Source organism: Anas platyrhynchos, chromosome 19, assembly GCF_047663525.1.
Source record: "Anas platyrhynchos isolate ZD024472 breed Pekin duck chromosome 19, IASCAAS_PekinDuck_T2T, whole genome shotgun sequence".
NCBI lineage: Eukaryota > Metazoa > Chordata > Aves > Anseriformes > Anatidae > Anas > Anas platyrhynchos.
In genome coordinates this window covers 2,027,506-2,051,436 of record NC_092605.1, presented here as the reverse complement: position 1 = coordinate 2,051,436, position 23,931 = coordinate 2,027,506, and the positions used below count along the sequence as shown (strand labels likewise).

Below are 23,931 nucleotides of genomic sequence, written 5' to 3'. Positions count from 1 at the left end.
ACTCGAAGGAAACCTTTTGCTCAATGTGTTCCTTGGGTCAGCCAACCAACTAGAAAGCCTGCTGCTTGCAAAGTTCAATAATTTTTTTGCCTGCTATCATTAATGTACATAAAAATACCACTTTAATAACTCAGAAACTATGAAAACAGCTCCAAGCAGAAATTTTAAACAAAATCTGAGCAGCTTTAAGACAAGAGCAACTAAATGTAAAGATTTTAGGGAAGAATCAACCTTGCAATAGCTTGAAGGCTTTCATTCTGGCATGCTACTTCTTACACAGGCTGTGTACAGCAGCTGCTTTTGGATAACTCAATAACAATATTACTGCTTTAAAATTGCATTGTGTCTTCAGTCCCAAAGGAAAGCTTTTCAAAGTTTTTTCATCTATAATACCTAGTGGAATATAGCTGTTTCTTGGCCAGCTCAGGAGCTCAGATTCTGCGCATCAGCTGTTAGGTGCAGGGAGGTGGGAATGCTGAGCCTGATCCGGGGTCAACCCCTGCTCTTCCTGAAAGACGTGTCCCATAAGCATGGGCTGCAATGCCAGCTTCACACTTTGTGTGGCTTCCTTGGAGGAAACCTCTGATACTGAGCACTGGTTTGCTCTGTGCTTAGTTTTTGTTCTGCTCTAGCACCTGTAACAAGCACACACACAGAAAGCAGCTTAAAAGGAGTTTCTCTGGTCTCTTTATGGCGAATATACTGGCCATCTGCATCCCTCGGATGCTTGCTGAAACTGGCTCCTGAGCAGCCTAAAGAATAATGATTTGTCTGCTGCCTCTGCCCCAGCAATGGTGGCACATCAGTGTCCCAGCTCCGTTGAGTGAATAAAGCTTCAATTCCTGTAACCACGAAGGTTTTGTTAGTTAGAAAAATACCGGTGGTGCAGAGAATTAGGGAAATAATTCCAGGTATATAAGAAGTGAGATAGGATTTAGATTTGGGGGATTATAAGGCTCACGATATTCTTCAGTTACAGTGAATGTGTGAGGTTTCAAGAAAGGCAGAACAAATAAAAGAGAGAAAAGAGGAAGGAAGACAGAAAACTGGTATAAGCAACAGCAAAAATACTTCTAAAAAACACAGTATGACCCAGTAATCAATACAAATATTTTAATGGAATTGTAAAATAGTCATTATAAATACAGTTGTCTTTAAAAGGACTCTGAATAGCTGGAGATATCCGATATTAATTGATTTTGAGAAGCATTTGAATATAGACAGAGACAGTAATCAGCTTTGCCTGCTTTTTTATCTAGATCGAAATAGATTTATGTAGGAATCTACAGACAAAAGATAACTGAATATATAAGGTTTTGTCCCACAGACTAACAGAGTAAAACATACAGGTTTTAAAAATGAACCTCTGGGATTTTGTAATGAATTGTTTCCTATTTTTAGCCTCACAGAAACTTCTTAACTCTTTAATCCAAAGTTCATTGGAATCAATGGAAATCTTTTCATTTACAACATGAGAGTTTGAATAAGACCCTGAGTAGTGATGAAATAAATGTAGCTCTATAAAAATTAAACATAAATATGCCCAGAAATCATTTAAAATCTGTTCAGATTTTCAGAGAGAATAAAATCTTTTCTACAGGATTTTTACACTGTCTTCTGGATCTCATTGACAGAAATGTAATTTCCCATTAGATGTCAGAAGCTGGTTTAGTATGTCTGTATATAAAATCTCTTTTTCTATTATTCTTTGTAAGGCAGAATGTCCGCCTTTCTAAATAGAAGACAGTAATTCTGCAGGGATTAATCCTGAATTAGCTCCTCGCTACAAAGCTACTCCATGTGATTAAGTTTGCCTTTTCAAAATGTGGAAAAATAGATGACAACGAGCAGTTTTAAACCTATCCCTAGAAGTTCCTGACTCTTTAAAAAAAAAAAAGTTTTTATGGGATTTTAAAGCCCTTTGTTTCAAATGCAGGCTGAACAATGGTGCCACTGCAAAGTTTCCTCCTGTCAGGAAAATCAGCTATTTTTCACCTGCATATTCATTTCATTTAGCAGGTTTCCACTCATCTTCTGTCTTTCTCTCTCTGTTCTTCACATAGTACATGTCTATCCATGCCTGTATATGCATGTTCTCCTGCAATGCTGAGGGACATTGCAGTTTATTTTCAGTTTAGTGGAAAAGCAGCCCTTCTTCATTAGTGCCAGCAACAGTGTCTTTTGGGATAGATTTCAGTATCAATCCCCAAAAGACTTGTTCCTTCACTGAAGTAAATTATTGCATTATTATTTCTTCTTCTGTATTTGAGAAGGTGATGAGATCATTTATTGTTTTTAAGGGTTAATAGAGCCTGTCAGGGTCTTTTCCCCTCGGCTGGTTTCGCTGCTGCTATAGGATCAGTAACAGCTCCGAGCTACACGATGCTAAATCAGACCACACTTTCCTGAAGAAAAGAAAAGAAAAAAAGAAAACTTACCACCAAGCGAAGAAGCAGTTCAGTCTGGTTTAAAGGAAGGGGAGGGAGGGAGGCAGGGGGAACAGGGACTAACTTTGGAGAGAAAATAACAAACTTTAAGTCCTGAGGTCTTTCCTCTGTATTGAAAAGGCAGTTTGGAAAGGAAATTAGTAAAAACAAACAGAAGGTGCCAAGGTTTCTTTATCATACCTGGAGTAGGATATGCTAAATTCCACAAGCACTCGCACTGGCGCCTGGTGCTGTGCTGGAAAAAATGGTACCCATGGCTCTATAAAATGATCTATTGGGACTTCAAAGTCGTGGCAGCCCCGTGTGGCACAGGATGTGCTCAATTAATTATGTGATTTTTAAATGACAGGGGTTGGGAAAAGTAAAAATAATAAAAAGGAGGAAAAAAGAGAAAATTATGAAGAAGAAAAAGGTTTTTAAAGAAAATAATATAAAAAAAAAAAAAAAAAAAGAGAGAAGTAAACTGAAAGGCCTTGTTGTCTGTCTGCCAAACAGCAGCAGCAGATAAGGTCCGTAGTTGCCGTGGAAACACAGGCCTGTAGGAGCCAGAATCCAATTTCAGAAACCACAAAATCAACATAAACGTGTGCAAAAATAAAAAGGTTTGTTTGGCAAGTAATAAGTAGAAGGCTACCAATGTATAAAACAGATGAACCGGGGTGACCTTAGCCAACTTTAAGCCATAATAATGACAATGTCCCATGTAGCTTTGGCACCTCCGAAATGAGCAGTAACGAGACGCAGTCCATGCTGCCTACTGTTGTCTTCTAGTTGCCACCCTTTTTCTGTAGTACTCCAACCCCACATCTCCCTCCACAGTTGTCCCCTCTTTAGAAAAATAAAAAAAAATATGAATGAAGAAAGAGAAATATTCATTAAAGCAATGATGGTGATCTCATGTTAAACCTCAAAAGGCTAAGGGATACAGGAATGAGGCTTTTAATTCAATTTTCACCTACACATTGTCTACTACTACTGTCCAAAGTCATTATATGTAAAAAAGTCATTTTCTTTTTCTGCCTTCTATCATATGTGGCCAGAAATGACCAGATCTTAAACCATTAAACTCTTAAACCATTTCCAAGTCTATGAAGGCTATGTAATTACAACCTTTGCAGTTTTCCTGGAAAAATGCTATAGTACATGTATGACTATCACTATTTCAAAGCAGGCGTCACTGAAAAGACACGGGGATACCCCTTCTTTTTATATCAGCTCAAGGGATTTCTTTACTGCAGATGGCTTTGGGGTGCTTCAGGCAACTTTTGAACCAAACTATATAGGTTTGGGGTTAAGTGGGATGGTCAGTACTTTCCCTTGCTTATATTTTTTGTAGAATATTTAGCATGTTCTAACATTCTGTGAGACACCCCAGACAAATTCAAATGCCTATTTCTCTCCTCCCTTCCCTGCCTCCAGGCCTGCCTGCGTAGACAGTAGGAGAAAAGAGAAAGATATTCATTGGGATATAGCAGACTCAGCTCCCCCGGTTCTTCCCATCACATTCCCCATCTGAAGATCCCTTAGTGGGCTGCTGTGGGATGACCTGAGTGCTCTTAGGCACATCTCAAGCAGAAATACCACCCCGGACCTAAGGAACACTTCCCAGAGAAGTGTAGTGGAAACTGAGAAACATTCTGAGGAAAGTTTATAATGAACTATTAGGTCAAAAAATTCCTTTTCTCACACATGGTGAGTAAGCCAGGGAAGATTTCACCCAGCAAGGTCCTCGAGACTGCAATTGCAATGTAGGCAGCAAGGCTTTCAGGGTCTTCCACAGTTAGAAACGCTCCCTGATTTCTGCTTTGCTCCTCTAAAGAACATTTCTTAACTTAATCCAGCCAAACAGCAGGAAGATCTCAAAAGTAATCTTAAATAATATCACCAGTGAGCTGGGAAATCAGCAGGGGGAGACAAACAATTGTACTTATGGGGTAAAAACTCAATTTTATATTTTATTACAACCTGTCTGCTGGGAGCCCCTGACAGCAAGAAGGGACGCATTCACTTTATTACAAGGGTCCACTTCCAAAAGAAACAACAGAATGGATCATGCCTCCATTCAGTGCTGAATGTCTATTTCTGGTTTAGAAAATAAGACTTTATCTTCTCTATCTGATGATTACTCACTGTGTTTCTTTTTCCTATATGTCAGGAACAAGGAGCTGTGTGTTAGCCCTATGCTAGCGCTGTCCTGCTCAGAGCGCTGCAGTCTGGTAGGGAATGCGATGCAAAAGAGAGTCCTGAGCTGCTCCCCTCCAACAAAACTTCTGAGCTTAAGAGGAAAGAGTTCTTGCTCAATTATTCCTCATATTTGCATGATATAAGGGTTGCTTTTCCATTCCTAGGAAATATCCCCTATAAAAAAACTCAACTGGTGCTGACTAGGACACTTTTTGACAGAGAGTTGGGTTTATTCACTAAGGACAGCAAAATTTAAAAGCCATTGACATTAATAGGGTCCTTATTCTTGTGTAGCTATGTCCTATAATTTCTTTCAGCGAAGGCCTCAGTTACATGTTAATCGTTCTTATTCAGGCTCAATGCAACCGATTTCAGTGTTGGTCGGCTAGCTTCACTGGAGGTTTTGTCTTCATGAGCATGGAGTAATGCATTCGTCTGTACAGTGAGCTGAAACCAATATTTATGGGCAGGAGAGTTTTTGCAAGGTTTTGCCAGGTTAAAGCCTGGTACTCCTCTGCACTTTGTACAGCCCATTGCGTTTTTGCTTTGTGCTAATATTTTCTTGCTTCCAACAGTGGCATGTGGGTGAAACAGCCAACAGCTTCTTCAAACGCTGTCATTCATCACTTTTTTTAAAAGCAGAGTTATACAACCACATGGACTTTAAACTACTCTAACAAGAAAAAGGCAGAAAATTGAGGTGGAAGGTGTAGGACTAATGTGTTTTCACAATTTACGTGTCCCCAGTTCTTTTGCTGTCTTTGTGATTTCATCCAACAGGGTAGAAAGCTTGTCTTTCTGTAGCCTTATTTTGGGAGCTTCAATTCCCACTTTACCCCAAAATTGACTGATTTTCTGCTACTCTGCAAACCTGTGGGCAGCAGGATTGAGAGCTTGTGCATTATAGACATCCAGGGACTCTCTATTTCCCTCTCTAAGCTCAGCTTTAATAGGAAAATGCCTCACAATGGAAGCAGAGAGGAGTCAGAAGGAAAGAGATGGGAGGAAAATCTAAGCAGGGAAAAATAAGAACATCCCTCATTGTTACAACAGCAATTTGCACTTTCAGCTAAATTCACCAGAGCTTTTCAGCGAGTTTAAGAGAAAAGCCTTTCTGTGTCACTGAGCAAGCTTAATAAGAAGTCGTGCCAGCATGGGCTTTTCATGTCTCGCTGCACGAGGACTCGGTGTGCACAATGCGCGGTGACCCTCGGCGCAGCAGGCCCAGGGCCGGGCTTGCCAGGTTCCCCTCCTCGCTCCCCTAGACCTGCTCTGTCAGCTAAATCCAAGCCGAGGTGGCTCACTTGCCATCCAGAGGCCAGCTCCATCACCTCGCCTCTGATGTCCCCGGCCGGTGGAGCCGTGCCAGGTTCCCACAGTCCCATCACACACAGAGAGGGCTCCTTGGTGTCACCGGGGCGCTGCGGGCTCCTCCAAGCGCTCGCAGCCTGAGCGGCTCCTCTTGGTTTTGCTTTGGACTGAGCAAGCCCGAGCAGTTTGCAGAACTGTGACAAAAGGAAGAGGTGCAGCCCCAGCGACACAGGCCAGGTTACGTGAGCGAGGGATGAGCTCGGAGCAGGCGCGAGGGGCTGGGAATAAAGAGGTCTGTGTTCCAGCCCCGCGGCTGCCAGCAGCGCGCTGCGTGACAGGGAGGGAGTTATTTTGGCCCCGACTTTCCAAAGTGCCCACAAGCTTGGATGCATCGTTTTTTTTTTGCATGGTCAATTTGGCTTACTTGCATTATGAAGGGCCCGGTTCTCAGAAGCAATTACGGCCTGCAGCTGTAGCTCACTTCCCCACGGGCCGCGCGAGGCAGACGCTCGTTATCCGCAGGCAGACACCAGGAATTAGTGACAGCTCCTCTGCCCAGGTACACAGCGTGGGGAAAGATAATTGCTCCTTCTCTGCTGCACATCTGCACCGGGCCAAATATAATGAAGGCCTATATTTTAATGGGCAGTAATGTTTAATATTTGACATTAGGTAAATATACTTTCCTTGCCGCTAGAATAATTTCATACAGATTTAGGGTGGAGCTTTGAAAAGCTCCTGGGTAATGGAGTACAAATTCAAATGCGCTCAAGGCTCGTACTGTTTGGAAAGTCCCACCCTTAATCTCTGATCATCATCAACTCTTACCAGCCAGTAAATCTCGACCGCTGTCTTTTCAATAATGGTTATACCCAAAAACCCAACACCTGAGGTCAATCCTGTGACGCTGCCGGGCGGTGTTTCTGAGGACAAGCGGTGATGTCACGCGCGGCCCCGCGGGCTCCGCCGCACGGCTCCGGCGGGGGGAGACGAAAGGGAAAATTTCTATTTATGCAAAAGCCTTGGCAATCCAGAGCAATGGAAAACGACATAAAGAGAGAAAGTATATAGCTGAAATGTAAATAGCAGTTTTTATGAAATATGTCTCCAAGCGAGTCCATACCCGACAAAAGTTCTTGAAACATATCTGGATATATTGTAATGTCTTTTTTTTTTTTTTTTAAGTACTTTACCAGTCTATCTATGGCAGTTCGGTGAATGTCAGCAGCAGCGCTGCGTTTAAAATGATAGATATTTTAGAAAGAAACTATAAATCTTTAGAGAGTTACAATCTACTTCCTTTTAAGAAATGTGGGTAATGGCAAATGGAAATTTACAATGCTGAAGGAACGTGTGGTGACGGCAGTTGGGCTTGATGCAGCAAACACGCCTCTGCTTTAGTTAAGGGGGTAGTTGTCCTCGTTGGCTTGAAGTCCAGCACAGGCATCAGTGGGGAAGGACCCATGAACTGTGTTCATGGAAAAGATACACTACTGATCTAGCTGCTCTCATCAAGGAAAAGCGCCTTAGAAATACCACTTAATGCATAGGAAGAGCAAAATGATAAAGGCTTTAGTAAACAGGGTAGACTGCATAAAAAATAGAGACAATGGGGGATTTTAGAACATCAAAATAACTTTTATGACAAGGGTGCTTGGACCACAGCAGTTTTAAAGGTTTGGATTTGATGGAGATCTGAATGAACATAAAACAGCTCTGCCACCAATCGAGACACAGCTGGATGCACACAGGTGTGGACATTCCCCCTCTGCCGCTGATGCTCACTGGGGTTTGCTGTGTTTCCCTGTGTCTCTGATTGCTTCTGAGTGCTGCAGAGGAAAGGCAAGGCTACATCAGCCATAGCATGACTCTGCCAGGTGTGTTTGGGATGGCAGAGACGGGAGGAAGGCATAATTGTCTAGAAGCCACAATGCTTGTCCCATACCAAAACCTGCATAAACCTGATGGATATAGCAGAGGAAATGCTAGCGTGATGCTAAGCCAGCAGCTATGTCTGGTTTGCATGAGGGAAGTGGCAAAACGAAGGTTTAACAACGCAGTGAAAGTGGCTACTAAGCCTCACCTACTCTCACACATTTCAGAAATAACATTTCAAGCATTTGGTAATGTGCTATCATGCACTGAAGATGGTTTCTGTTCCCAGATAGTGACCTTATTGTGAAGCACACCGGCATTTTGTGAGATCTCTTCCATTATTTTTCTGTGCAAGATAACAATAATATAATAAATTATCCTGAAATAAAATAACAGAGCCTCCTTAAATCACAACACTAAGAACCTGAATGCTTTTCTACAAGAAAATTAAATAGCCCATTATATGATATATTCTCTTTTGCTACACATGCAAGGAAGAGATTTATTTCCATTAAAATTTATCTGGCCTCCAAGCACAAGAAAGAAAAATGCTTGCAAACACTACTTTTTTTTAGGGCTGGTTGAGCTGGAATAAACTTCAGGTATCACCTTGTTATATTTGATACATATACTAATGCTGAGCAGTTTCATCCGAGGTATTTTTCAGGATCAAAATACAAAAAAGAGGTGCTTCGGCTTCCACTACAGGGAACTGGCTCAGCCCCATGATCTAAGTTTGGTCAATGGATGATTTGTGTGGGTAGGTACATTTTCTGCCCAGTGTATCACAAAATCACAGGACTAAGCTTAAAACCGTCAGTGAAATAGGCTCTGTTTCTTGTGGGGCTGATTAAGCAAGACAAAATCAATTAACATCTGAGACCTCACAGGGTTCTGCAGGCAAATTGTTCCAATTACCAGCACCAGAGAGCAAATTAGGAGGCAATTAAAAGGAGCAGCTGTGATTTCACTAAGTTACTCTTGTCACTGTCATATACATTCCATCTTAGGGTCATTAAAAATGTCTTTTGTCATTTTAATTTTTCTTTAACTGTGGCATTTTTCTTGAAAAAATTAAAAATGCCACTAATTATATATGGAATAATTCCCTGAAATTGAGATAGGCAAGGGTATGTGCACATGGATATTTGTATCGCATGTGGCTCAGGTAAATGTCTTTGAAGGAGTTGCTGCTGATAATTATTCCAAGAGCTAATTTGCATGCACAGAAGTTTTAGGAAGAAACAGACCTCTATGCACAACATCTGCTTCCTTCCAAAATATCTACAAGAAAGATTTTTCTCTCTTCTCATCTTTCTATTATCTATCCATCTTCTTGCCAGAAACAAACCAATGAAGTCCAGTTTTATTGGCTTATGTTCACAGAAATCACATACAAACCATACTGAGACCAGAGTCTATCATTATGAAGTCTATAGTCAAGGATCTCAGGTCACGTTGCAAATATGAATTAATTATGTTTTGTTCTAGTTTTGCCTCACAGGCAGATTAAGTGGGGAATTAAGATTTAAATTAGTCAGAATCACAGAGGAAATAGGAATCCTAACCTTTAATATTTCCTAAATAAATTCAACAACCTTAACTCCTTCCAATTGAATTAAAAAGTCACACTACGCAGCCTTGGACCATCAAGCCTAACTTTCCTCATCCGACTTTCTTCCTTAAAACCATCTGCTGTCCCCAGCCATCCTGTCCCGGGCTCTGCTTTTTTCCATTAGCATTCCTAAATGTTTTGGAGATTCTCCATCTTCTGTACCTTCAGTCTCAGGGCACTGCCTAATCCCATCGTGTTTAATGCTCTGGGTGCTGGCTGGCTTCCTTGGCCTTGGAGCTGTTCAGTGGTGGAAGGCTTCATGCCAAGGAGGGAACATTTCGGGTCAGAAGCAGCCCCAAGCACGAGGAGGAACAAAGCCACTTTTCTTGGCTTTTACTCATCGATGGACCCACCTCAGCTCCTCACCTGGCCCATGATTTTAGCCAGAGCAGTCGCCACTCACCACTGAATCCAAATCCCCTTGGAAGTCTGGAGGCAAACCACATGGGGAGCGGAGCTGACTACCAGTGGCCAGAGTGAGCATTTCTTTGGCAAGCAAGGCGCTCGCAGTCATACCAAATCACTGCACGAATCCATCTCATTTGGGGGAAAGGGAGAGGAGGAGCTGGTGCAGATGTGGCACTTGGCACCACAAGGGGTGACCAGAGGGATGATGGCAGCGGCCCCCCAGCACATATGGGGACGTGTGCTTCTGAGTGAAGGAAAGCCAGAGGTGAGAGAAGAGACCCCACGTTTGGGATGTGAGAATGGAGAGGCTGCAGATAGGGCTGCAGCTGGGAGCAGGAGCAAGGAGAAGGTGGTGAGGTTTAGAGAGATGCATTTCAGGGCTTTGGGATGCCTGCTGAATTTGTTTCCGAGCGTTTAAGAGGTTAATAGTCTTCTTGGTTAAACACCATGTGTTAGTCTGAGAGGTACCACCCAAGGGAAAAAGAAAAAAAAAAAAAGGCAAATTAAAAAATAAGCCTCACACCCACTAGTCTGCAATCAAATCTGCTCCGTCATGCTGAGGGACTGGTGGAGGAGAGGGAAGCAAAGGAAAGCAGCTTGCTCCAGCCCTAATAATTCTGATGATTCATCGCTCCGAATTAACAGAGGTCTTTGGGGACAGCAGCAACGGGATCGCACTGCTTCTTTAGGGATAATAAACACTCCTGGTAAACACGCCTTCCCCATCCCCTAAATATTCACCTCACGCAAATAATGTGAGTCATAGATCCCACCCAACTGCAGGTCCGTGGCTGCTCCTCGCCCAGACGTTCCCTTAGCCCAGCCCTCCTGCCACCCAGCACTGGTCCTCCCTGGGCAGAGGCTTCTGGAAAGCGTACAGGGCTTATTTTTATTTATTTGGATGCCAATGCCCATACACACATGCACACATGCACACTCACACATATATATGTGCAAAAAAGACTTTTCTTTTTTTTTTTTTTAAGGGAGCCTGGAAAGGCATCTTGCCAAATAACCGACACTAAGCGGCGCGTTCCATTTTAGGTGTTGACAGTGTATAATAAATCCCGGCCCTACCTAACATTTACAGGAACATTATAAAATAAGTGAAACGGCGTGAGCTGGTTCCCAGGGCAACCAGACAAACACAATAAACAGGCCGCAGAGGCAAGAGTAAGTTACACCATCCTCTTGGGTCTCAAATATATCACTTTACATTAGCCTTCTGCTGTTGCTGCTCCTGAAAGCTCTTTGTTTTATTATTATTTAAGGAAAAAAAAAAAAAAAGAACAAAAAAAAGAACTTTTTTTTTTCTTTCGGTGCACATCAGTGTGAAATAGATGAGTTCCTTTGGTTGCTTGTCTTTATAGGTCTTTTACTGTACATTAAAGCTTCTGTGAAAATAATAATGACTAATAAATCTTTATAAAGAACTACATCCCGCTCTTACAGAAGAATATTATTAATAAGGTGTCTAGCAACCCCGGGCCTTTGTTGGCCAACTAAAGACTAGTTTCAAGGGGGATTTTTCCTCAGCCTAGATACAAGATTAACTGTAAAACATATGGGGTGGCCAAGTCAGCTTTCTCTTGATTCAGCAGCCTCCCTCCACCTTTTCATGTAGCCCAGCTATAGCTTTGGATCTGCCACTCATTTTAGAAAGCTATTCAGGACCAAGCTGGGCTATAGCAGCTGTACAAAATGATGGCATTTAGTTCTCCCCTTAACTGGCTGCTACTTTTCACCTACCTACTGGACTGTGCATATATGGCATTGACATTTTCAGGCCCATTCCCTAAATACACGATTTTTTGAATGCTCCCCAAAACCAGGAAAAAAGAGCTCCATATGAGATGGGAGAAGGGAGGTGAGATATTTAGAGAGGCACAGAACAAGGAGGTGATAGGTTTGGGAATGTGAAGATGACCTTAGAAGTTCCTCTGCTTTTAAGACCACCCACAGGTGATTCATGCTTTGATGTACCATTGGTGCTGAATGAAACCATCTTTGCCATTTTTCTCTAGTTTTGCCCATCTATTGCTGCAAACCATACTCTGCTTAAAGCTCCCTAAGCACTTACACTTACTGAGACACCTTTCTGTGGTTTCTGTAATTGTTTTGGCTTGTCCTGTTTCAGGATGGGCTGAAATGGGGAGGCTCCATCTCAGAGAAGTGTCCTGGCGACTCTACCTGGATAGGAACTGGGTGAGTCAAAGGGAGTATATGGAGCACGAGAAGCTGGAAATCATAAAAGCAGCAGCAAGAGTCATTCAGCCCATCTACCTCCCCTTCTCCTGAACTGCTCTTCTTGTATGAGGACCAAGTAATACTGACCAAAGGAAAATTGCTTGGAAATACGTGGGTGCCTGTTAATAACCCCAGAATTTTAAAGGTGCTTTGGCAATGCCTGGAGCCCTTCCCCGTGTGTTATCCAGGGATTTCTGCACAGTAATGACATTTGGAAGTGCGGATACCAGACGGAGTTACAAGTGAAGGGTGGGGTAATCACATGCTCTTGGTTTCTTTGCCATATTTAGCTCCATCCTTTCCAGACTGCCGCAGTTTACAGGCTCAGGTTTAGTGGCCGTGCCAAGAAACAAGCTGCTGGCCCGCGAACACCGGGGTGGATGGCTGCTGAGTGAGAACACATCCACCCGCTCCAGGCTGCGAGCAGGGAGTCATGTGTAATAGCTCTGCGTAAAGGCAGGACGAGGAAAGTGGAGGTGGTGTTTTTTTTCTTGTTTTTTTCCTTTTTCTTTTTTTTTTTTTTTATGACCAAATCACCGCCCTATTGATGACTAATTAGAATGAGTGGGGTCCAGATGGCCAGCTTCTTTAATGAGGCCAATTAGGGATCCAAATGTTTTCCTACAGTGCCCTTTTTCCTAGAAAGACTAAGCAGCAATGGAGGTCCCACCTTCTGCTCCAGACACAGGTCAGCAACACGATCCTGCAGTGCTTAAAAATAAAACGCAAATGTGATAAGGGAAAAACGGTGCAGGTTTTCAGTATGGAAGCTTTCTGGCATGCTTCAGGCTCCAAGATTTATGCCAAAGTCCACCCCCAAACACTTTCTCAAAAATTCTAGAAACTTTTTCTTGGTGAGGTTGCCCAGATTCACTTTCTCTATTTTTTTTTCTTTTTTTTTTTTTTTTCTGATGCAGACTTTGCACTCCTTAGTCATGGTCACGAGGAGAGGAGCTGTAACCCTGTGATACAGAATTTCCGATTTCTAACCTGAACAGACAGCTCACGAGGTTTCCACCCTTGTTTTGCAGGTTTTCAATAGAGTGTCTAAGCAACTGGTTTGGGGTGTTTATTTGAACAGAAGGAGCTTCCTGAGGCTCTGTTGTCACCAGGGCTTCTGCTGTCTGGCCACCTGAGGTTTACAAGACACTCATTCCTGCATTGCAATAGTACCTGAGGACCTCGTGAGTTTTTAGTATGTTTTTCTTCACAAGACTGCCATGAAACATTTCCATTTTACAAATGCAAATCGGGGAGAAGTACTATCTATAGTGCACAGAATGAAGAAAATGAAGCAAAAAATACAAATTTCCAAAGTCCAGGATAGTATTTTGCTGCCAAATATATCTTCTTGTTTCTTCACTTCATGGACATAAAGAAAGAAACCAGACTCCAATTCTATCATGGGTCAGATATTTGCAACTTTTGCTCTGATTAATACTTATTTATAAAGGCAACCACACTAATTTGATTCCAGTAAAGATGCTCAGATGAAAAGCTCCAAAACCTGCAAACAGCTGTATTTCCTAGTGGCTTTAGGAATGTAAAATTTGTCTCAATTCTGAACGGGTCTTGAAACAAAAATTTATTATTGTTTTTGATAAATGAGACATTTATGAAAAAAAATCCATTAAATCCATTCTTTAATCCTTCAGTTCACAAAACATTTAATTTTTACAAAACAGATTTTTTTTCATTTAGTAACCCAAAGGGATAAAGAAATATTCTATTTTTACATTTCCAATAGCTAGAGTAACTCCTCTGCAGGCCTGATCAGCAGCTTGGTCTCAGGGTAGCTGCAAGCCTGGCTTAGATGCTTTAGGGTCACAGCCTCCATCAGGTGAGTGAGCGCTCCCACGTGGGAAATGGCAGGAGAGGAATGCCACGCATTCCAAAATGTCTAAGGGCTATTTGGAAACGTCCACGTCTGAGTGCACTGGACTGGATCAACCACAGACATTATGAGGTTTGTGGTGTGTCTGAGTGTAACAATAGCGGCAGAAGTCTATATGAGATTTCCCGGACGTGTAAGGCTAATATAGATTACATATGTTCCATTAAATACTCTGCAAGCCCCAGGAAAGCTGCACTGGAGTTGTAGCTCAGTTGGCTCCTCAGATGTGTGGGAACAACATCGGTGTTGCCAGGATGCGTGACCAAGTGGTGTTAGATATATTCCAGTTATCAAAAGCTGTATGAGGGAAAGTTTACTCTCCGTGTGGTAGCCCACCCACCTCTGTCCCAGGAGGATGGGTTTCAGTCCTGGGGAAGACCATACCCTGACCACTGCTGTCCTGTGCAGAGGACAGGGAACCTTACAAGATCTCAGTTTCTTTTCCAACAAAAAGGGAGGAGATAACAGTGTTTAGAGAAGTTGGTGCTGTAAAAAGTTGGGCGTAGAGAGAACTTTTGAAGCCCCCGGCAGCTAAAATGTCAGTGTGTTTGAGAAGTGATTGACCCAGGGCCTACTGGAAGCATTGCTGTAATTTTCAAGATTTTATCAGGTGAGTGGCAGGAAATGTCTGTGGCAATGAACCTTTTCCACAAATTCCTTAAAAAATGAAATGAATAGAAAGAAGTATATGTCTGGAGAGAAACCCTTGTGTTGAGCAGAGGTGGGGAGACCAAACGCTCTACCTGATGTGATTATAGAGGGACTTGTTTTCATTTATATTAGAAAAAATACAAATGAAGTTACAAACTTCTTCGCTGAGTTTGATAAGTTCATGAAAAACATATGCCTAGCCAATGGACAGGCTGAAGCTCCTAAAAACGTCTAAATTGGATTTCTGGCAGGACAGAGATTAATGGATAAGTAGAGGGAGAGGCTGGGAGAGAGCAAAGAAACACGCTGCCCACGGGCCCTGTGGGCGCATGAGCGGATGGAGGCCTGAAGGAAGCACGAGGCCATTTAAGGCCAGAAAACTCTCTTGGGAGTTTCTGACGTATTTTGGGGATAAGCAGAGGCAAACAGAACAGGGACTTAAAACACTAATATTGGCCAGAGCAGAGACAGCCTGAAAACCCAGAGGTCAGGCTCCCTTTGTAGTTATTTGTGGTGCTGGGTAGGATTGCACTCGTGGTTTCTATTCTTTCCCTCACCCTTAAAAAATGTGATGAATTCAATAAGTTTTCTGACTGCCAAACAGGTCCAGCATTGCAAAACCAGCCAACCCTCCCCACTCGCACCGTCCCGGCCCCGAACCAGGCTTTGGTGCTGAGCATCCATAGCATGCTGGGTTACCCAGCCCTCCTCAAAGGCTGTGTCACAGCACATCGTTAACCAGGCTGGTCATTATTTCAGAGCGACTGTCGCACGTTTTGCAGGGTGTCTGAAGGGAAGGCTTCTCTCTGCTATGCGTTGAGGCTGCCAGAGGTGGGAGTCTGGGGGTGCTGGGTGGAAAGCTGACAGACCTTGTCTCCTGATATATTTCATTTTTCCCCTGAAATCTTAGTCCAAGGTTGATCTCCTCCATCTGTCCCCCTATGCCCCTGCCAATGTCTTTACCCCAAAGCACAGTGTTCCTGCCAGCAGTAGTGCACGGCACGGGGCAGAGCACTGCCTTTGTCCCTGCTCCCGCTGCCATGACCCCAGCTGGGTGCTCTGCAGGATTTGACCCCATGTTTTTAGATTCCTTGTGGGTCACCCTAAATACCTTTCCACCACAGTCACTCATTTATTATGTAGGGATGGAAATGTTACCAATTTCCAGAGCAAATTGCTCTTATTTTGGTCAGGTACTGAATATTTTTCCTTACATTAGTGCACAAAGGCTGACTTAAGACACTGCACTGAAGATGTCACTTTCTGTCCACTTGTGTTAATGCTTCAGGTAGAAAAAAATATCCCTTTTCCGGATACATCCTTCTGCCCATAATTGAATAAAATGGACCCGAGGCACACAGCAACCCGTAAGTCATTTGCTGAGTGCTATTTAACGACACTCCCAAGCCAATTGACCACCCAGGCATCCTCTAAGCTATTGCTCTGTATGTGTGGCAGGTTATAAACATCTATTTGGCCCCTATTTAAGGAGCCCCTTCCGGATTCAAGCCAGCTAGCTGGGCCATTTCCCTCAAAATGCTCCTGGCAGCTTCATCATACTGCTCTGAGAGCTCCTTGGCCAGACTGATTTTTTCGATGTTCTCTCTCAGATTACCTTCTAGCCGTACCTGGTCCAGATACTCGGGGTTTGCAGTTTTGATCCTCTCCTCCAGCTGAGCTTGGCTCTGGAGCAGCGAGCGGATCATTTCCTGGAGTCTCGTTTTTCTTGCGAGGACACGCTTTGTGGAACGACTCAGCTCCCCCACCTGCTGCTGGGCCTGCTTCAGTTTGTCAGGCACTTTCTTGTCCTTCACAAGGAGGAAAAAGCTATAGCCTTCCACGTGCACCTGCACGGTGCAGGCACCTGAAAAGACAAAACAAGGTCTATCCTGTGACTTGCATCTGGTTGGAGTCCAACAAAGAGATGTCTGAGCACTTTTGTTTCTGCAAAACTAAGCACACGAAGCAATAAGCTCTCCAATGACTGACTGTGAAAGGTATCCATAAAATAAGCTTGTTTCCAGTTTCCTTATCACTGTGGCTGCTCTGCGTGCCTGCATTATATAATAGAGGCATTTGCCAGCAGCAAGCCAACTGACTCCACGTAACTTCCTTGAGCAGACAGGGCCAAAATGAGCCCTGATACTGTGGCTTCCCTCTGGTGAAATCAATAGTCCTTCCACCTGGTTCAATTTGATCCATCTTTTCTTTTGTTCAAGTAGTGAAAAGCATAGGGTATTGGGTGATTTTTTTCTGAAAAGCGTACTTCAAATCCATCCTAATCTTCTATGAGACACCTCATTGTTCTGATCAGGGCCACCAACTTGTGGCTTTTCTGTCCCCTGTGTTTCGGGGCTGGTTCTGTGGTATGGCAAAGGCTGATGCCACATAGCTGGGCTGGCCTTAGTGCCACATGAAGTAGCACTACAAAGCCAGATCTCATGATGTGTCCTCAGAATCAGTCAGCCCATTTGGAAACTTTACATGGTACCATAAAGTAGAAACAAGCTGTAAAATTGACCGGGATCTCCATGAAATGTAAAATCATCTATTCTCTGTCATACAGCATGCGAAGGAGCAGTGATTCGGGCTCTGAGCAGGCTCCAGACACAGATGCTGTGACACAGCAACCCTATAACAATGAAGGCAACTTGAATGGTTCTGATTATTTTAAAGTTGGCCTCATTTAATCTTTACCTTTGGTCTGCTTACCATGCTCCTGCTGCATCGTCTCTATGCAGGCTGTAAGACTAGCAGTGGGAGCACAGCCAGAAACCTCCTTCAGCTTTTGGGCAGCCCTCATCATGGCAGAGTGATCGTTGTGCTGCTTGTTGAATGTTTTAGCGATATCTGAGAAGTGGGTGTCGATGGCACGTACGTTCACCAGCTTCAGCATGAGGGTCCCCTCCTTACTGAAGACCCCTGAGGAAATTAAAAACCCAAAGGCATTTAGGAGACAGCAATAAAATAAATCAACCAGAGACTTGGGGAAGGGGTGAAGGAGCATGAAAACTTGTTTGAAATGAGCATGGGAAGTTGACTTGTGAGCTACAGGCCCTTCATTTGCCTTTGGGAGTTCTTTGGTTACCACTGGCTGCCCTCATCAGTCATTCCAAAACTGGATTTCTTGGCAGTCTGAGAAAGTAACGGGAGGTAGGTGACCATTCACCTTTATGAAGATGAAGAAGTTTAAGCCAACTTGGAACGTGGGGTTTTTTGAAAACTCGTACCCTGAGCGAAACCCCCAAGTCTCACACTGAACAGAGCAGGGAAGTGAAGCCAGATCCCCTGAGTGCCCAGCATGCTACCTGTGAAGCTAGCTGGGAATTTTCCATGAAATGCATTGTTTGGGATTTTTATGCTCCCCTGGTCCCCTAGTCACAAGTGCTGCTTTGCAGAAATCAAACCTTTACAAGAGGAAAAAGAGAGTCCCAGAAATTTCTTAGCAAAGCCCTTTGCCCTTTGGGGGGAACACTAAAATGGTTGAAACAGACTGTATTAAGAATTTCCGAAGTGGGATAAAAAATGCAATGCCTTTTTTTTTTTTGGAAATGTAAATTGACTATTGAATCATCCATCTCATTCCCTGCAAGTTTCTGGAAATGCCATACAGTCAAAGAACTCCCCATAGTGAGCAGAAACACGTAATCTGTTATCAGGTCGGAGACTAGATCACACTGAAAAGCTTTCCAACACAGCAAGTGTGATATCACTATGCCAGGAGCTTCAGGGGGAAGGCAAAGAAGCCCTCAGTATGGAGCTGGTTTCACATGGCCTCCACAAGGCTCCTATTTGCCAGGAAAGCAAAAGACAGTGGCTCTTATGGGGCTAAAAATCATCCCGGCTCCACTGAAATTGGATAAAATATGCTGATTTACAGTAGCAGAGGATCTAGTCCAGTAATTTTTCATACCTATAGTAGATTAAAGTTTTTCTCTGCTAAGTAAATCCTTCCGTGTTATACAAAGTGAAGATATAGGCCAAAAGTTTCAAAGCCTCTTAGAGCATGCTCCATTCACAATCATCATAATTAGAATTTGACATTCAAATCCCTTAGGTAGCTGTAGAAATTGCAAAGCGGTTGCACCACTGGAGCCCTAATTAAAAGCTCAGTTATCCAACTGGAAATCAGAGCAGTGGTTCCATGACAGCGCTCCTAGGACATAGTTTGTTTTACAAACCTGCAGAAATCTAATTGCATCTCCTGCGCAATGGAATACATGATCCATTCGCTAGCAGTATTTCCAGCAAATGTCAGAGAGGTTTGTTTTTTTATAGAGGGAAAACTTCAAGTCTCGGTTTTAAACAATAAAATCTGTTTTAGTAAGTTTCCCTGTTGCCAAATTAATGCTGAGTGTGCTTTGTTTTGCTTCTCTCTTTTGCTCTTCTGTGTCTAAGTTTCCTATTAGCAAAAAGAAAGAAAGGGGGGAAGCAGGGAGGGAACTTTGTTATTTTTTTCCCAATAAAGTGATGGATCCTAATGATAAGTAGAAATGAAGAATTTGTTCTCTGTGGTGCCACAGAAGATCATCGTGTTCCATGTTCCTTCACATTTACAACAGTATAAAAATTAAAAATAAAAGGAGAAATTGTTTTCTATCAAATTCCATTTAGTTCCATAAAATTTATTTAAAGTAGAGTCAATGAAAAAACAAATACTTCATTGGACTACCCTGAAATGTATTGTGTACATGTAATTTAAGGAAAAGTTCAGGGCATAATTCTGGACTTATTATTGATCCCATAGCTTACTCTCTTCAGTACAAGTTCTTGGCCTCCTTCCCACTAGAAAAGTAGGACTTGTCTTTGACAGGAACATGAGTCTTTAAGAAAAATAAAATATTCAAATGTCTAGTTTTCTAGAGAAAGTTAGACTTCTATTTGAAAATACATGTATATATCCTGGAAAACATTATTTTTTTGTCTTTACTAAGAGGTAAACTATTCAATTAAAAGCCTAAACAGTTGCTTTCAGAAAGACCACCTCGGTGTTTCTTGGAAGGGTATTTCAGCTCTCTCAGTTTTAGCCTGTGAGTCCTGTGATGCCCCATTTCCCACCCATAAGACAGGAGGTTGGGGCTCATTGCGAGGGATGCAGTGAGACAAGGTGTGTTGGCCCACACAGGAAAACTGCCAGCACCCAACTCACATCTCCCACAAACTGAAAAAATACTAGCTTTTAAGTTTCTTTTTCAAGAAGTTCAATTTTTTTCAGGTTTCTTTCAGCCAGCTGAATAAGATTCCTTATTTCCCCTCCTGTGACCCCACCAACACTTTACTTAAATCTTTGAGAACTTTTTACATGAGTGAATGGCACAGAGCTGGACTTGGGTTGGAGGATTTATGACTAAGTTAGCATTACAAATGGAAACTGTCCTTGCACACTCCTCTAAATGAACATTCACAGGCAGTATTGTAAAGTCAGCACATCCAACTCATTGGGCTGGAAAAAATGTCCTATTTTGTCATATGCCTTTTGCTCATACAACATTATTTTGATCTTCACTGGAGTTTCTATGTCATATAAATAACTCACTGCATTTTTTTTTTTTTTAAATCTTTATTTCTTGCAAACAAGCAATTTTGGGGGATCCCTGCATTTTCTCCAATTTCTACTGAATTTTAGTATTTTTCACTTCCTGTCCTAAATTGTCCCATAGTGACCACCCATTCCAGCCCTGCAGTGACTTTCAGAAAGCCTTGGCAGTTTGCAAAGCAGTTAGGTTTCTTCTGGATGAAAAGCACTGTTTAAATGTGAGGTCATTACCATTTAACATACTCTTTTATAACTGCATGCTTACAGTCGCTGGCAGGGGGTCTGCGCCATTATTTTTTGTTTCTACTGATGGCAGAAAGTGGGGTGCTGACAATTTGTGTACACGTGTTTCTTGTGTGCCTGTGTACAATTTCAGCACTGGAGCATTTTTGGATGAGTACCAGAATTTACTAATTATCACTTTAACCACTATCCACAAAGAAGGGGGCGAGGGGGGTGAAACTTCCAAAGAAAATAGTTAAAATCTTATTACCAATGTTTCGACAGGGCTGTCTTGTATTTACAGGAAGAGGTTCCCGCTGTGAAGGAGAAAGAAAGCTATGATGTCGTTTTCAACGGAGGAGGAATTGGCTCACTTTACACAACAGTTTCTGTGACATTTTCCCAGAAGACGATATATTCTCCAGAGGCAAACACCGCACTCCAAGGGCAAGGGGCTCTCAAGCAGACCAAGGAAACAGGAGGGTTTGGCTGGGTCAGACACATCCCCAGGGACCAGGGTTGCCTCACAATGCTGTGAGGCTGGGCCCCACCACCTCCCACCTTGCTTTCAGTCATAAGTCATCAGATGGACCTCACATTCCGAAAATGTATGAACCATGTGGCCCAAAGAAGGGAAAACTTTACATCCAAATCCCCGTTAAAAATCAGGTCTGGAAAGTTCTGAGCAGGGCAAAATGCTGGTTTCTCTCACCTCTCCCACCAGTCTGTATAAGTTTCCCTACATCTTTTGCATCTCCACCAGCAGAAACCTTGTTAGCTCGCCGTCCGTCTGCTTCTGAGCCAACATCCAAATGCTTTCCTCATGCTTGGCTACCTTGGAGAACAGGCAATGCCTGAACCCTGAGCAGCAATCAAAGGTAATCTATCAGGTGATGCTTGATGCTCTGCTGGCACCAACCTCTCTTACCGATCCTTGGTTAAGCGGAGAAGGCTTTTTCTGGTTTTAGCCTCCGTTACGTTCCCTGGTATTACCACCAGAAGCTGTTATCTGCCTATCGTCACTACATTGCACACTTCATAATTCCCTGTACCAAATCCTACCTCCAGCTTCCCAGCCTGTCCTGGGATGAAATGCTGGAAAAAGCATTTGCCAGTCAGTTCAGGAAGTCTTTAAAAGGCAAAAAAAAAAAGAGAAAGGTTAAAGAAATTAGCTCCCATTCTATGCTCCCAATGCCTCCATTTCTTTTTCTGCTTTTCTTTTTGGTTGTTTTTCTTTTTTCTTTGTCTTTGTCTTTTGTTTGTTTGTTCGTTTCATTGTGGTTTTTTTTGGTTTGTTTGTTTGTTTGTTTTTCTTTCTTCCCCCCTTTTTTCTAATTACAAGCTGAGGGTACTAAGTCTTACCTATTTGGCATTGAGTCCAGTTCAGTTCAGGTACTGAACAGTAATTCTGAGAACTACATAGCAAATTTTGCAGAAAAAAATATATAAAAAAAAAAAAAATCACTTGAGAGCTAAGACTTCAGGCCTTTATCCACAAAATTCAAAATATTAATAAAGCCTTTCATTATGATTTTGAAATCTATAATAGCAACTACGTTCAGATTGAAAAGCTGGTTTGTGACAGTGAACTAACAGGCAAACATGATGGCAACTTAAAAATGGCAGTATTAGCTCTACCTCTTGATTGGAAAATCAGTGGACAATCAGCAAAATTTGTCTTAGGAATATTTTATGTGTTAATACATCAGGCGAGTATGTCACTGTTAAAATTATTTAGTACGGAACATGCTCTCCCTTGAAAAATTAAGGCAAAACCTGCTTTTTTAAATATGGAAAAAGAGTACCAAAGAAAACTTGTTAATCAAGGCACTGTCACGGCCTCCTTAATCCTCATGCGGACCCACAGAGCAGGATTAGGCCCCTCTGTGTAAGAGCAGTGGCCAGCTGGCTCTGCCAGGTGCATTACAAAATCCTTGTAGGTCCGCAGAAAGCTGGGGGTGGTGGATCTGGAGGGGGCTGCAGGTGGGACCCTGCCAGCAGGAGGGAGCAGGGCCTGAGGTGCCACTGGGTCAGTGCAGGGGGCTTGGTGCTGGCCCTCTGTTCCTCCTGCCAAGGGGCACTGTGCTCAGTCTGGTCCCCGCCACGGGTAATTGCCTCCCTCCGTCCCAACCAGCCGCTCCTTCTCCCAGCTCTGCAGCTCGGGCATGGGCAGCTGCAGATCTTGTCATGCCCCGAAGTTGCTTTCTTACCTCTTCTGGAGACGATGAGAGACAGCAACAGCAAAGGATGGGCATGTTTATTTAAAAAATAATGATCCCAGAAAAAAACAGGGAGTAAAGGTAAAGCGCCTTACTGGGACCTTTTAAAACACCACAGGAAAACAGCAGCAGCCCCGTTGCAAAACCACTGGAGCCCAAATCGTCAGGACTTCATGTCACAGCATGTCCGGGGACTTCCCAGTGCAAAGTGCTCTCCTGCTCAAATATTCACTGACAACATTTCTTTTTTAGTCTACAGTTTTCCTCTTGGCAATGTGATGGCGTCTGACGGGTTTGGATTCTCTCCCTTTGCAAACAAACCTGGGGTTATCAAACAAACGCCTTGCACTTGACTTCCTCAGGGCCCTTCCGGGATGGGGTGAGGTCAAGGACAACCCAGGTTGCTGCAGACACCATGAGGAACGAGGCTGGCCCTGGGGACATCTGGTGACCAAAAGCACTTCTGTGCACATTGAGCAATGCCATCCTAAAACACAGGGCGGCACCTGCAACAGGATGGCTTTCATGCCAGTAAACGTGACAGAGTAGGACTGGTTGTTGATATTTTGAGCAATGCTCACCTTTGATTGTCATTATTGCTTCCCCAGTTTGTGTTGTGACTTCTCTCAAGTGACAAGTCGGGCAGGAGGATGATCCCGATCACAAGGATTGTTTCCTACCTGGCGCTGCGTCTCAGCGCATCTCCTCTCTGAGCTCCGTGGGCTCAGACAATTTTTAGAAGCATTTCTGATTCCATCCTGCACATATCAATCGGCAAATTTGTTATATATTCTATTAAACTGGACAAAAAACAGCCTTCCCTCTATATACTAAGACAAATTTTACTCTAACGGAGCAATGCAGGGAGCTGTAGCACACCTGGCAGGCTCCGTCAGTACAGCCAGGCAGCGATCTGTTACCAGCAGCACAGGAACTCGGGTCCTCCCTAGGATAAAATGAGAACTGGAGAGATGGGCATCTCCCTCAAAGAGCCTTCTTTGAGTTTTCAAGGGCTCCAGTCAGACAATCATTTTCTGGCCAATAAAAGACAGAGACACAGATTCACAGAAACTTTTTGTATCTCCTAAAGAAATAAAACACAATTGCTAGCTTAGAAATTCAGCTTTCCCATGTCCTTGGCTGAATGGAAATTGAGACTCCAAATTGTTTATTGTTAACCACAATGTGCTGGGCTGGTTTTGTGTTTTTCCTCCAGATCCCCTTCCCACTCCGCTATGACATCTTTTCTCTTTTTCATACCAGTCTTTCAACCACGAATCCCAAGTCATCGTCAGATTGGTGTTGCAGTCTCAGGTCTCCTG

At 43.1% G+C, this 23,931-nt stretch overlaps 1 protein-coding gene across 4 annotated transcripts; it reads right to left on the bottom strand.

Moving 5' to 3' along the window:
- Positions 1-808: 808 nt before the first annotated feature.
- Positions 809-22,893, bottom strand: LOC139999097 (uncharacterized). 4 transcript variants are annotated; one of them, XM_072025805.1, is made up of 5 exons: positions 22,601-22,893; positions 20,662-20,707; positions 17,330-17,554; positions 16,261-16,496; positions 809-2,405 (listed from the first exon to the last, which is right to left on the bottom strand). In XM_072025805.1, the coding sequence occupies exons 1-5, from the start codon at positions 22,643-22,645 to the stop codon at positions 2,391-2,393; spliced, it is 567 nt and encodes a 188-aa protein (XP_071881906.1). In that variant the 5' UTR covers positions 22,646-22,893; the 3' UTR covers positions 809-2,390. The 4 variants fall into 4 exon arrangements, with proteins under 4 accessions (XP_071881906.1, XP_071881903.1, XP_071881904.1 ...); XM_072025802.1 differs by lacking the exon at positions 809-2,405 and having other exon boundaries at positions 13,714-16,496; XM_072025803.1 differs by lacking the exon at positions 809-2,405 and having other exon boundaries at positions 13,714-16,496; positions 17,345-17,554.
- Positions 22,894-23,931: the final 1,038 nt, after the last annotated feature.